Source organism: Pollachius pollachius (assembly GCF_949987615.1).
Source record: "Pollachius pollachius genome assembly, chromosome: 4".
NCBI classification, from domain to species: domain Eukaryota; kingdom Metazoa; phylum Chordata; class Actinopteri; order Gadiformes; family Gadidae; genus Pollachius; species Pollachius pollachius.
This window is the reverse complement of record NC_136937.1, coordinates 9903052-9918733: the sequence shown is the minus strand read 5'-3', so window position 1 is coordinate 9918733 and position 15682 is coordinate 9903052. Positions and strand designations below refer to the sequence as shown.

Genomic DNA, 15682 nt, shown 5'->3' with positions numbered 1-15682 from the left:
ATTGTAAGACATTCACATTCACACTATCCGAAAGCCCCACCATTTAGGATTCCATTTTCCATTTTTTAAATGTAACTTTACCATCCACACTGCAGGGACTAATAGCTTACTTGTAGTCTGAGCCTTTAAGTCTGTTTTAATATACACAGTAACAACATTTAATTCCAACACTTGAGGCTGGTGGGCTTCATAGGCCGGGTCCATTCAGCACCATGGATAGCTCTTAAACGTAGGTTTGGTGCTATCCAAGGTTGGGACATTTTTACTTGAGTTCTGAGAACATGAGCCAGCATTTTACATAGCCTGTAGCAGGTATTAACAAACTAGACAGTGAGAAAGCTGAGTTGAACTGCTAACATGTTGAATAGTAGTAAGAACTGTAGGAAATAACTGAAATAAACTAAATGTATTTAGTCAGATAATATAATGTCCTAGATGTCTTCCTGTGTTGAGAGAGATGGGACATCTAAGTATGAGTCATCATAAATTCATGATATAGGCCTATGTAAAAAAAAAAGCCCAATAACATTTTAAATACACTGAAATGATATGCCACTATATTGGATGGACTCTTGAATGTGGGAGTTTATCGTGACCACATCCACATGCATGCACGCAAACAAACACACACACACACACACGCACACACGCACACACACACACACACACACACGCACACACACACACACACACACACACACACACACACACACACACACACACACACACACACACACACACGATGCCGTGGGTTTTTGTTGTTGAGACGCAGTAGCAGCGGTCTCTTTAACGCCAGGGCAGATAGTCGATTGCCGAGTTCCATGGCTAAGATTAAAGCCTTCGAGCCTACATTAGCCACAACAATCGCTTCCTGATCAAGAGGATTCCCTTCAGTGGGGATACAATAACACATCCGTGAAGATCCTCCGTATGCTTTGGCGGATACGATGGATTTCAACGTAAAGAAATTGGCGTCCGACGCGGGGGTGTTTTTCGGCCGAGCCGTTCAGGTAGGGCTTTCATATCTTCCATATCGCCGGGCTATAACGCCTATTCTCGGGTAATTGATTGTGATGCAGGGTAGCGGTGTGTGGTTGTAATGGTCGACGAAGGCCTGCACAGTAACTTCTTTAATAAATAAAAAAAGATGTCGTTTTTGGCAAATTGTAGAAGAGCATGGGTATTTCCAGTGCGTTGAAAACATTTATCCCAGCGTAAGCCGATAAAGGTTTGTTAAGCCTATCTATTATTGATGGCTGTAGTCCAGTGTATCGACCATGTGACTGTCACCAGGAGACGGTCCAGTCCACTCTCCTTTCTCCCACTGAAGTTGCACGACTGCCTTTAACTCTGCAGTCTATGATTTCGTTTTTGCATTTCCCCTTTTTGACGGGAATGGGATCTCCTGTCTGTTTAACATTTCTATCGTGTGGTTTGATATTCTATTGGTCCTTTAACTAGCATATTTATTGTACGTCAATAAAATGTTGATGAGTAAAATAAATAAAACTAGTCGGATCTCGTCTGCTATAAACATCAGGTAATTAACGATTAAAGGATGATGTGGTGGATTATGAGTGCGGTACAAGTTTCAGAATTGAATGCAAGGACAAACGTCCTTAATGTATGGATGATGTGGCATTCTGTCGCACTACAAAAATGCCATCAAGTGTCAATGGAGCCCTGTGAGGTAGCTTTTGTAAAGCAACTAGTACAAACTACTACTTGGTGTTGGTTTACACTGCTTTATACAATTACAACGTTTTAGTTGATCTTCGAGTGGTTCCTTACTTTCTAGCAGATCCCCAACCTGATACAAGGCTTTAAACAGGGTAGTGTTGTTGAGTAATATCCCCATAATAAACATCTTATAAATGAGATGGCCTATCAAATAATACATTTTGCAAATGCAGGTACGTTGGCTGTAGCTAGCTGATGGGGATAATGGGTAATGCTTTGTCATATTCTATTGGCCCTGAGCAAATAGGCTCAATGCTGCTGAACGAGCCAGTCATTTAGAAGAGCACACCCAGATGATAGATAGATCAGCCTAAGGGTTATAAAGGGTAACCAACATCACACCAGCTAGTTAAATAGGCGCCCTGTAAAAAGATTAGATTAGACCGACATCATTCTATGTCGTCTGTTGGTTTTTCTTTGATTCATAAAGACATTTAAACAAGCTGCATCCTTTCACTGTATCGGTCGCCATCATCCTTCCTAAATCTGTCTCACGCCGCAGGGATGTGAATAAATAACTAATTCTCACCCACATCTGCTTACAGATGTTTTAGAAAGACGTGCTTCATGTTTTTCAAAGGAATGACTCAGTTACAAACCTTTGTCGTTCCATCGGGTCTGTTGAGTGCTCTAGCCATTTATTAAGTCATTTAATTGTATAGCTCGAGCAGTACAAAGCCCTTGTATTAGAGCTGCACAATTCATTGCATATTAATCAAAGTCCAGATTTTCTACCTCGGCAATTAGCTACTCAGGGAAGGGTGCCAATTAATGCATAAACAAGATAATCTGAAATAATCACAATGAAGAATCTCAAACAAAGTTAAATAATCACAATAGAGTCCTCAATGTAAGAGCATACATCATACACTGAATAAACATTTTAACCATTTGCAAACTGACCATTGCTAATAGATCCTAAATTAATATTCCACCTACTAAAAGATGCTTCATTTATTATTAATAACCCACTATATATCCCAAAGAAAATGTTCTGCCTGTGCTGGATTTATGTTGACCTTATTATTCTTTAGCACATGTTGGCAATTTTGGGTGCATCCCTTACTTCTTCAAACGCGTTCCCTTTAGCTTGAAGCTCCGTGCTGTAGGTGTGTGACGTGAGCGTTGTCTCTCGTCTTTCTTCCAGTTCACAGAAGAGAAGCTGGGCCAGGCTGAGAAGACAGAGCTTGACACACACCTGGAGAACCTGATCACCCGCGCAGACAACACCAAGAACTGGACCGAGAAGATCTTCAGACAAACGGAGGTGCTCTTGCAACCCAATCCGAGTAAGTCTGTTTCGTTTCATGCTTCAAGGGAAAGAAATATTGATTTGCAATTGCGATAAAATGTTCATGCAGGAAAATGCATTGAAAGTTTTACTCATCGAAAGCACAAAGAATTATTTATGATGCAATGCTAAACCTAGGGGATTCATTATTTTACTCATGTACATGCTTTCAGAAATGAATGTATCCCTTTATAAGGGGAATACCTTTTTAAATGAATTGCTAGATGTAGCGATCCTGCTGCTTTTATTTGTGTGCTACTTCTTTTAGCATTCACATAAAGCAGCTCTCTTCCTTTCAATTGTTTTAATTTGGTTAGGAAGTCTTCAAAAACATGACTCTTGGCAAACATACAAAACAACCACTGAATGCTAAACTCTATCGCTTGAGGTTCCATTATGTAACTTTTCACTGCACATGATTGCATTTAGTCAAACATATGTCAGTCACCAGACTTCTATAAAATAAATGGAATCCATCCACCACTCCATCAACCCAGGAAATCATGTTTGCTCAATAAAATTTTGCTCCGTTACGAACAATGTCTTCAAAATAATGCAAAGCCGACCAAATTTTAGCTTTTGGAGTTCTTCATTTCACTGTCTAACCCAAGAGCCATTGCTCTCTGGGGCTGTTAGGCTAACTCTGACCATGAGATGCTAGTGTGCAAAGTTACATAGTGTCTCTTTAATCCAAACATGGTGAGGATATGTATGTATGTATATACGTGTTACATGGAGCTCTCTGTTGGATGGCTGTGTTGTAATGTTTAACCCAGGTTTCTTTCACCCTTCACGCTCCAGTTGACCATACTGGTAAGTCAGCGTCTCATTTGTCCTGTCTTATCAGCTCCGTGAGGAGACAGTGTGCCGGAACATTCTCACAGCCCTTCCACATCTCATACTATCCTCCCTTGTTTTTTCTAGTCTGCTGATAGCCACAGAATAGTATGTCAAAAGAAGCCTTGTTCATTCACATTTAACTAGTCCACTGAATGACACAACTCTTCAGTTGTATTCTAATAATTTGATCAAAACCAAAATTTGCAATTTAATAAACGATTGACGACCTTACAAGGCCATATTCTAAATTCCAAAAGTTGTGATTTTGACTGGTCTAATTCGAGCTTTAGTCCTGAAACTAGTTGACTCTTATCAGACTACAAGATAGTGAACTCCTGCAGTCCCAGGACTAGCATTCACCCAGTGGAAATCAATGTGAATGAAATTGTCTACTACTGATTGTGTGCCCGAAATTGCTTAGAGCAATATGATGTATCAATCCGAAGGACAGAATTATTAAAAAGATGATGATCATCATCTGTGGCCCTGTTTACATGTTACATTATCAGTGTGTTTTTGTCTTTGAGAACAATGTTCATAATGGCCTCTTGTCTGTCGAAGCTGCTGTCAGCGATATCTGTTCTCCCCACTGTGTTTCGATCTAGTTGTGCTTTGATTGAGTCTGAACCAAAACAAAGTGGGTCATCGCTGATTGCAGCTTTAATTGGTCATGCATCGAGTTCTTATTGGAATGTCATTATCCATGATATTTCAGAACCGGTTTGTGATTTACCCATGAAAAGGAATTTGTCTAGGTATGTTGGTGCAAGAAAAAAAAAAGCAAAATAAAACTTAATTGTAATAAAAAAAAACACACAAATGTACACAAAATAAATGTTGATTCTCAAAGTGTGCACAAAGGGGTGATAAGGTGTGGACCAGACCACACCGTGCGCACCAATACACCCATACAGCCGCCCACGGCTCCATCTTGGATCCGTATCATTCATCACTACTTCACACCCCTCTGTATTGAACTCAAAACAAATATGTGTGAAGTTAACTTAAAGGTAGGGCAGGCAATTTGGGGAAACAGCAAAGTTTTGAAAAGTATCCCAACCGGAAAAATCCTGCCCTCCTCTCAGGCCTCCGATCAGAGCCACTAACCCAAAGCATGTGACTAGCTGTGCCTAGACTAATTGGGTAAGACTCCGGTCATGCCCAATGAGTTCAAATAGGTAGACAGACGTGTCGACGTGTAATTGGACAGGCCTGCAACAGCCAAAGATACTGTGTTTTTTGGTTAAATTATGAGATCTTTTGTTTTAGCAAATATTGCTTCTAAACTTAATGTCCTACCCTACCTTAAAGTGTGTGTGTGTGTGTGTGTGTGTGTGTGAGTATACTACTAGAATTTGGATGTATGAGAATATCTTAAATTGCTGTCTCATCATGTGATTTTAAAGAAATGCAAGTGTATTAAGTGAAATGCAATAGTCAATTATCAGTCTGAATTAAAATGACCCTTGTTTTGTGATTATATGTAATAACCTTTCAACTTGATTTCAATATCTATTTGTATCCATTTGTGACATCACAATTCTCCAACCATATGTTTGGTGTAAATATCACCTCACTGGTGCTATCCATCGTAGGTCTGATCCAACGCTTTCACAAATGGATAGATTTCACACCTGCTTGTATTAGGCAATTTATTTTTCTTACGAATGATAAATTATTAACTGTTCCATTGAAGCCTGATATCCGAGTGAAACCAAAGCCTTGTTTTGTATCACAACTAGAAGCCGGGTAATGATCAACAGAGGGGAATTTAAGAATTAGAACACTGTAAACAAGTGTGCTCATGTTGAGTTCAAACCCAAAGATGGTAACACCATATTCCTTTAGGATGTTATAAATACTATTTTCAACATATAAGTAGTTTGCATCTGTCAATGGCCATACTTTTTTACAGACTTTTCATCTTTTTGATTTCTCTATTAACTGATCTTCTTGACAAAATCGCTCTCCTGCCACCCAGAAAAAGAAAATCCATGTGACATTGTATAAGCTATGCAACATCTTTATTATTTTTCAATCAAAATGTGTTCCATACTATTGATTATTAACCATCCAAGTCGGCAGATGTACACGCATCTCTCTGCTTAATATTGTCGAGTGGATAACACCTTACCCAGTTTATCTTCATGAAGTATCCCCTTCCACTTGTTTACACACCCACAATGATACTCTGTGTATGTGCTGACGTCGGGCTTGGCTCTATCTCTTCCCCCTCGGGGTCCACAGGCGCCCGCATCGAAGAGTTCTTCTATGAGAAGCTGGACAAGAAGGTCCCGTCCCGGGTCACCAATGGGGAGCTCCTGGGCCAGTACATGCTGGAGGCCTCCCGGGACTTTGGTCCCGAGACCCCCTACGGTCAGTGCAGCCCGCGCCTCAGGCTCTGTCTCAGCAGGCTGAAGCCCTGGTTACCTTTCAACGCGCACTGTTGAAGTCCAAGGGACCGCTTCAATCATGCAACATTAGACACACTTGGGAAGGGAAACACTAATGTTCCCCCCCCCCCTGCAAGTGGGTCCTACTCAATGTGCAATTTTCATTTTCATTCGTACATTTCCTATTTTGCCTTAATGTGCAAAACCCCAGCATTAGAATAGCAGTACAGTTGTTGCATATTATGCCAATTGTTATGTGCATAAAATGACATCTTTTGTTTACGCCTTTATTTGTTTTTGGTGTTTCCGTTTTTTTTTTCCGTCCTCTATTTTATAAATGTTCCATCTTTAGCAGAGCACTTTTGGGCCAGTAACAATTTCCCCGGGATTTATAAATTACTCGGAAACTGAATCAGTCCATAGGAAATGAACTTTGATGCACAACTCTGAACACAGTGTGTGGATGCGTGCGTGCGTGGGTGCGTGCGTGCGTGCGTGGTATTTATCCCAGGTATTTATTCATACCTGGGATGAATAAATGACTCAACTTAATCTGTCCATATGAAATCAACTTTGACGCACAACTCTGAACTCTGTGTTTGTCTGCAGGCAGCACCCTCAGCACCGTGGGGGAGTACCAGAGGAGACTGGGGGGGGCAGAGAGGGAGTTCCTGCTCACCTCCTCCATGAACTTCCTCACACCGCTACGCAACTTCCTGGAAGGGGACTGGAAGACCATATCAGTAAGTACTGCTCGGCCGGCCCCCTCCACCGGCGACCCGCTGAAATAAAGAGACGGCCAACATTAAGTACTGAAGAGGTTATGCAAATGAGGGATTTACTGCAATTAAACACATTCATTATACTGGCATTATATCAGCCCATGCTTTTATTGGTATAATATTTTATTTAATATATATATATTAAATATAATTAACAGATAACAGTTGTTATACATGCTTATTATTAGAATTCTTTTCTTCAAAAAACTACTTTCTATCAAACTACAATCTATACATAACATTTTTTAAATGATCTCTTGTTTGTATGTATTTTGTCACTAGGCTGAGTTTACCTTTTGGTCCAAAGCACCTGTATTTTCCTTGTTTTGTGATTGATGGATGATGATTCCTGGGGCCCCACAGTTTGTGTACTTTACATTCAGCGGTTATGATCGACACACACCCTGACTGTGATTTGTATTGGTCAGAAAGAGAAGCGACTGCTGGAGAACCGAAGGCTGGACCTGGACATCTGTAAAGCCAGGGTGAAGAAGTCCAAGCAGGCCGAGGCCAAGGCTGCGGTGAGGTTTTTAAATATATATATATATATATTGAGTGGAAGACATGTTCCTGCAAACTGTGTCATCTTGCCTTGTGGAACCAATCCACTGAGAAGCAGGTTGTAGGAGCAGGATTAATGTGTGCACGTGTGCAGCCAATAATCATGCTTGTATACTCCTTCATACTTCGATTTCCAATGCCCCGTCATGCTTTTTGTCTTTTTTATATTTGTATGTTTTTTATTGTTTTCTCCTTCTGTCATCTTGTTCATCATTTGTCACGGCAATAATCTCCCTCGGGCCTAAATTTTAAACCATATTTGAATCTCGTTGTCACCCCTATATTTGGGGGTGACAATCTAGATTGTTGGAGCGTATTGGTGATGATGTATACTCACTCCTGTGCTTTCGTGTTCTCAGACTGCACCTGATTTTCAGGAGACGAGGCCTCGCAACTACGTGCTGTCTGCCAGCGCATCAGCGGTAAGACACACACACACACACACACACACACACACACACACACACACACACACACACACACACACACACACACACACACACACACACACACACACACACACACACACACACAGGCACTTCTTAGTGTGTTCTTACACATCTAGATTGTTCTCCCTCACACACTCTTCTCGGTGTGCCCGTAAGCGTGACAAACACAACGCTCAAGCATCAGAATGTACCAACAAGACTGAATATTTTGGCCCCAAATAAAAGAAATGAATGTTGACAAGTAGGATTGGTTGTCAGTTTGAACAAAATAATTTGAATTTCCTGTAACTGATGAAGCACCTTTTTATAAGTAACTATTTCAATAGATTAGTTTTTTTTCAAATCTGCACCCAATGCCTTCCACAATAAAACTTGATGAGAATGATCACACGTCAATAGGGCTCACTCTACGTGTGATTTACGGGAAATGTGAAGTGTCAGCGTTGGTAAAATAACAAAAAAGGTCAGTACCAGCACTTATGAAGGTACACTGGTTATAAATGAATTCTCACTCGTGATCAGAAAGTGAGAGGGCTTTAGCTGATTGAGCAGTGCGGGGTCCGGGCCCCCTTGTGTAATTGTGCCGTGTTGCTTCCTTCCCGCGGGCCCCATGCCTTGCTCACAGCTGCAGAGCAAGGAGGGTTGGGATTTTGCTGACTCCAGTGTTTCGGAGATCGAGAAGGTTGTCCGCCTTTGTGATGGCAAACAATGAACCGCCATAGCTTCTAGCTCCCCGTTTTGTTCCCTCCGGTGTGTGTGTGTGTATGTGTGTGTGCTTGTGCCTGTGTGTGCGCATGCACGCCTGGGTGCGTGCTTATGTTCGTGTGTGTGTGTGTGTGTGTGTGTGTGTGTGTGTGTGTGTGATAAGAGAGAATTGAATTAACATTAAAGGCAGAAGTAAGATAATCTATGGTCATTTAATTTAGTAAGGGTTACACTAACAACATTTACTATTTCAGTACAAATAAATATAAATTTGGTAAAGATACACCATTTTTGCAACTGCTTAAAAAAAACTGATGTGTCATGACTGGCTACCTGACCTTTGTATAACTTTTCAGTAGGGTTTGTATTGTGCATTGATGCATAGATTTCACTCTATTACTTTCTATCCCCATCTACAGGGGCATCACAAATGTGCATCAGAATTCTCCTTTTTATATTATCCGTCTAACATTTCTTCTTAGATTCCATTGAATCAAAAGTTCTGAACTTTTATAAATTTGAAGAAGAATTAATTGATACAAAATTAATGAACAAAGAAATCTGTTATCGAATCACTGTGTGGCAATTTAGCATGGGCTACGCTACGACACAAAGCTTGGCATGTTAGCTGATCAGCTGTCATGGCTATCTAAGATATTGTCCTACTGCCTTAAATCCATCATTCATGTTGTGTGCCTAGAAACCCTGCGTGGAAATGTTGACATCTCATCGTTTTGTCGTGTGATTAGTGTGTTTAGCTCTAGAGTACCTACATACAATGAGCTGGATTAATGTGAGACTAGATCCTGAATTTATATCTTTTTCTGTTTTTCCCACTGCATCTCTTAGCTGCTAAGTGAGGAGGTGGACAAAGTAAGTATGCTACTGTCTTCTAGGTTAGGGGATGTCTCATCCCTGGGAGTTTTGGCAAGAAGGTTTACTGCAAATCTCAATTATTCATTTATCTTCTTGTGTCTTCTTCTCTCCCTTCCTCCCTTTAATTATTTCCGTCCTTCTTTCCTTCATTCGTTCTGTCTTTCCTTAATGTTTTCCTCATTTCTTTCTTGCTGTCTTTTTCTTCTTTCCTCCTTTCCTCTCTCCGCTCCTCTCCTCTCTCCTCTCTCCTCTCCTCCTCCCTCCTCTCCTCCTCCCTCCTCCCTCCAGGCGGAGCATGAGCTCCGTGTTGCCCAGACGGAGTTTGACCGTCAGGCGGAGGTCACCAGACTGCTGCTGGAGGGCATCAGCAGCACACACGTGAGTCCCCAGCGACCCACGCGGTCTCCGGTCCCCCCCCACGTACCAGACTGCCCGCCTCCACACTCCTGAATGCCATGCTGGGGAGCTTTCGAAATGAATCAAATTGGCTGGACGAGACAAAGACAAACGTTTTATTCTTCACACTCAATGCGGTTTCGGTTTGATCAATGATCCGTTAGTCAAGACCGGTGGGGTCTCCATGGAGACAGGAAATCATAATCCCACAAATAATTTCTGACCAGTCACACACAATGTTCACGTTGCCTTTCACTGCAGAGATGTCGGCAAGCTACTTAATCCTTGATTCCTTGTTAAATCTATTTGGCGGGAAGTCCCAACTCTTTTCCTCATTTCAAGTTTGAAAGCATGTATGAATTCCTTAATGCTATTTGTCACCATCTGTTGAAATTAATCATTTTTTCTCTCTCTCTTCCAAGTTGAATCACTTGCGTTGTCTGCACGAGTTCGCCGAAGCGCAGGCCAAATACTACGCCCAGTGTCATCAGTTCATGCTGGAGCTTCAGAAGGAGCTCAATGGGTCAGTATTCATCGCTCGATGGACGGCCGGACGTCAGACTATTAGAACCACGGCTGCTTAGTTACAATGTACGGATTACATTTAGATTCACTTACAGGGCAACGTTCTCTTTGTGCTTTAGCCACTCAAATCTCAACTCCCCTTAAGGAGGTGAAAGGCACTAGAAGTGTTTTAAGCGATGGTGGGTTTTAAGTGAATGCCCGTCCATCTGTGCATTGATGCGTCTCAACTGCTTGCGGTTACAGTCTGCCGTCCACTTCCTTCCATTCCTCCGAATGTTTGGCGTACCCTCAAGAAATTCTCCCATCTGCTTTATTTACTCTGTGTCCTTTCCCCAGAGTCAACCTCCCATTAATATAGTTCGCCTAAAAGGGCTTTTGAAGTAGTTTTTCTTCTACAAAAGATGAGGGGGAAAATGAAAACGTGCAAAGCCTCGCTGTTAGAGAAACCAGCCATCAATGTGATGTTGAGGCCACAGACAACGCAGGCTTTGATTCCTCTTTAACTGTTCACCTGCTACCCTGAATCTGTTTTAATTTTTGCTAGTCTACCAAAAGTCCATGACATTTAGGGACAATCATTCAATTCAAGCTCAGCGTTTAAGTTTTTTTTTTTCTTTGTCTAGAGACGAATAGTCCATATGGTCTATTGATTTAAGTATGGCAACGTGCCCGAGACGACAAAAGCCGTAAAAGTTGAAGGTGCACTGCTTATTTTACGCGGTGCCGATTGCTGAAGGCTCTTGACAGTGGAGCTGTCAGTACAATAGGTGCATAAATTCTTTCTATCTATTAATGTCTCCATCTATCCGTCAATCTCTTGTTTCTATATTAAACCGTTTAAAAGCGGTTACTTTGCTCATTTTCATCCTTGCACATTTTTGGGGGTACATCTCCATTGCTGAACTCCACTGTGACCCACTTCGACCCACAGCGTCGGCTCAATAAATGTAGTATAATGTAATGAGTGACCTCTTCCTCCTCCCCCCCCCCCACCTTCTCCACCCCCAGGACGTCTGCCACGGCAGCCCCCTCCTCCTCGGCTGCGTCCGCCTCGGCGGCGCCCCCCCGGCCCGACAGCGTGGCCATCGAGGACATGATCCTGCCGGCCACGGGCACCAGGAAGGCCCGGGTGCTGTACGACTACGACGCCCACGACTCCAGCGAGCTGTCCCTCCTGGCCGACGAGGTACGGCAGCGCCCTCGCCGACACGCACGGTTAACACGGAGCCCTCTTTCCACCCATGTGGAACGGGGGGGGCCCAGTTTTGAACCAGAGATATTTGACCCAAAATAAGTGGATTTGGATTGCGAGAAGTCTGTTCCCGCCTGGAACTGAAAGATGCCCCCCCCCCCCCCCCCCCCCCCCCCCCCCCAATTGTAAGCAATGACACATCATTGCTTACAATGGAACCGGTTCATCAAGCGCGGTTAATAAGATGGAACAGGGCTAATGGAGTCATTAGGCGGATGCTCTGCACTCAACACTGTAGACTGGCTTTTCGTTAATACAAAGTCATTAATGAGCCATTCACAAACTACCCAAGTAGTTTGTGAATGGTGAATTACTTAGACATTTAATAAGCTGTTGACAAACATTTTTCAGCACCTAAGCTAAAGTTGCAGCTTATTCCAGTATATTTCTAATTAAACGCATTGCCTAATGCCGAAAAGGCTTACTGATTGATTAATACTTTTTTATAAATACTTTTCACTTGCTCATTAATGAGTTATTCTAAAGTGGTACAGACACCTTTTGTCTAAAGAAAACATTCCAGGAAATTGCTGTAGCTGCAACAAAAAAAATGTGTATGTTTTATTAGCGGTGGTGCAAGCAGTGACCGTAGGTATCTTGCGTCAAAGTGTTTCCTAAATCCTGCAACAATTTCTGAAATTCCACAACTATGCTACAGCGCAGTATGGTGCCTTCTAGACAAACGATGACATCGCTTTAGCCATCAATACGGCTATAGTGCTGTTATAGTCTGAACCTTTATGGCTGGACGCTCCTTTAGATTAGTAAAGCGTAATCCTGCACCTTGCTATATTTCTCACAATGTAGTATGAAGCTGGTGTTTAACTGTCAAAGATGTTCTGTCTGCGCAATCTTTTCTCAATTTGCATTTATTCATTTACTAGCATTCTTTTTTTTTTTTTATTAATTGTTTTAATTTTTGCACAGGTGATCACTGTGTACACTGTTCCCGGCATGGATCCTGATTGGCTTGTCGGCGAGAAGGGGAACCAGAAGGGAAAAGTTCCGGTCACCTACCTGGAGTTGCTGAGCTAATGGACACACACTCATGCACATGCACATGCAGACATACACGCAGACATACACGTACACATACGAACACACATACGCATACACACACATGCGCATACACACACATGCATACACACACACACGCGTGTATAAACGTCTACCTGTTGCTAAATACTGTGCATCATGCACACCAAGGTTTAGTCAAAGTTGAAGGAAAGGTTAATTAAATTGGTTCAAATAGACTTTTCATGTCTAGTAAAGTGTGTATGTGACGTTAGAAACAAGAGTCACGGTGAGATTTGGGTCGGTAAATGTAAATGAACGTTTCTCGTCGGTGTAGATTGTGTTAGTGGATCATCGGATTGGTGATAGTGTTGGCAGTTTGTTGTAAACTACAGGTTAAATAGGAATCAAAGCCTGATGAGGATAACATAAAGAATATTGAATTTAAAATAAAGAACATAATACATAAAGAACCAGCCTATGACATTTCATCGGTTATATATTTATGTATTCTAGATGGACAATAGAAATATCAAATATTTGCCTAGAAACTGTGGTATTGTGTTCATTTGACAATAATTTCCATATTTTGTAAAATTACATATAATCCAATGAAAATCACAGGAAATTACAGTAATTACATGCTGGATTATTTTTTAGAACCAATTTGAACAGCCTTCGAGCGTTTCCCGATACGCTCCGGGCAGACAGATGTTTGGCAATATTACAGTTCTTTTGTGTTCTATTTTGTTGCGTCTCTGCGACGTTCGACCAAAGTACGAATCAAAACGTCACCAAGGGCTGAAGCATCCCAGAGGTTTTTCTTTTAAAACACATTTAACGATGGAGGATTGGTCCGGATCAGAATTAGTGCTGTCAACATGTTACAGACGGGATCAAAACACTACATAAGCCTTTAGTGATTGCACAAGGAGGGAGTGGGGAGGGATGATTGGGAGGGGAGGGAGGGGGATGATTGCTGGCTTCAGTCAAGAGGAACTGATTGACTCATGGAGACTTTATTGGATATATTCTTGGACTTTAAAATATAAATCTGTTACATTTGATCATAAACAAAAGTTACAATAGTTAATATATTATTTATAACATATTGGAAGGATATTATTAAGATGTTATTATATCTAATCTGATTTAGTGTAGACATTAACTGAATGGTAAAGATAAGGCTGGCAAACAAATATGACCTATGAATAAATGATATATTGAAAATAACGGCAATATCAATTTGACTAATATATAATGGCATAATGCGTGAAGTTGCCTTGTAGTCTATGTGGCATGTTTGTGTTTCTCTCCCATTCTGTCTCCATAACACGCGTCTTTACTTCTGGAGGATTTCTAAGAGGTTACCTTAGAGTCCGACTGCTGCTTTTAGCGGAAAGACCAGTGAGAGATGAGCGGTATTGGTTATCTTAACCTGGTTTGGCATCTGAAGGTTTGCTATGACCGCATTGTAGACTTGGCGTTACATTTGGTTTCGCTGTGCGGTTAATGATTTCGGAAAGGTTAACAGCGTACGATAATAAGTGTGTAATTTGAACGCAAGCGCTTCGGACATTGTAGTGCACTTTAGTTTAATGTCTTATTTATGTTCATTATGTATTTCATGAGGTTATCGTGTGAGAGGCAAGTGTGTGAGAAAAGGAGAGCAGGAGATGGGAAACATGTTTTGTTTTTGCACAATACCTTGAACTTTTTGCCCAAGTTACCCGGATGTGTCCAGTGTTTTTTTTTTTTTTTAATTTAGGTGGTTAATGTTTTTGAAATACTGGAACTGTACTTCAAAGTTTTTGTTCCCTTTTGGTCAACATTCAAAATTGGGTTTACTGTTCTTAAAGTCTCTTGTATGCGGAGATTCCTTATTCCAATCGTAAAAAGGAATAGCCATTTTTATTTATTTTATCCTAAGTCATTATCTGTTGTCCTGTGTGTGTGTGCGTTAACTATCTGCCTGCTCTTCCTTGTGATGTCCTTCAAGCCTAAGTTAACTCGATGTGCGCATTATGTCTGTTGCCTTTTTAAATGTGTTTCACAGCAGGTATTTGAACTTGATCAGAAAATGTTTGAGTTTAGAAAGAATCAAATATCTCCAAATGGTGGTTTTACTGGAAGGCACTGCATATTCTCTCTGGTTTGATGTGCAATAAAAATGCATGTGTGATATTGCACAGTGAGTTCTGGTTTGAATTTTCTTCAACTGAGTGCATGAAGGCAAAAACCGCATAGTTAAATAATCTGCTGACAACGGGTATTTGTGGTTCCCATTCAGGGGCGTCAATAGGGCTGGTACATCTGAAAGCATCATGAGATGTTTTGTTTGTAATTATGTGGCATCATAAGAGGTTTTGAGATTGGTTGATGTTAAAATGTAAATGGTGTGCTACAGATGTTTATGTCTGGCTTTTGGTGAAATGATGCCAATGTCCACTCCACTCAACAGGATCTCTTGGCTTTCCGTTTCAAGACGCATTGTCTTTGTCTTTTTGCAGACAAATTAAACATCACCATTTGATGATTAGAAAGAAAATAATATAGTGATCATAAAATGGTCAGGAAGAGGATTACTTTTTCTTTAAAAGTGGGTGGATGACATTGCACCGAATCAAAGTAAACAAATGGCCAACGCAGATGTAGGTCATTCAGTAAGCATAGTCCTTTTAATCTGGTTGTTTTTTTTGTACTAGTAAAAAGATGCATCTGTCTGGAAATAAAAGGCAAAACATTTTGACACCTGATTAGAAAATGTATAGGCCTATACAAATTCTGAAGTCTTCATATACACGAGTCAAACGTCTTTGCATGTAACACTTAAGAGTAACCCTTGATATGAGATGCCG

The 15682-nt window shown here is 41.2% G+C and overlaps 1 protein-coding gene across 1 annotated transcript; it reads left to right on the top strand.

Moving 5' to 3' along the window:
* Positions 1–869: 869 nt before the first annotated feature.
* sh3glb2b (SH3-domain GRB2-like endophilin B2b) lies at positions 870–14950 on the top strand. Its single transcript, XM_079734190.1, has 11 exons — positions 870–1010; positions 2888–3029; positions 6119–6247; positions 6874–7007; positions 7475–7567; positions 7967–8029; positions 9611–9634; positions 9926–10015; positions 10456–10556; positions 11567–11744; positions 12738–14950. Exons 1-11 carry the CDS (start codon positions 948–950, stop codon positions 12843–12845), a joined length of 1125 nt encoding a protein of 374 aa, XP_079590316.1. The 5' UTR covers positions 870–947; the 3' UTR covers positions 12846–14950.
* The last annotated feature ends 732 nt before the right edge of the window (positions 14951–15682 follow it).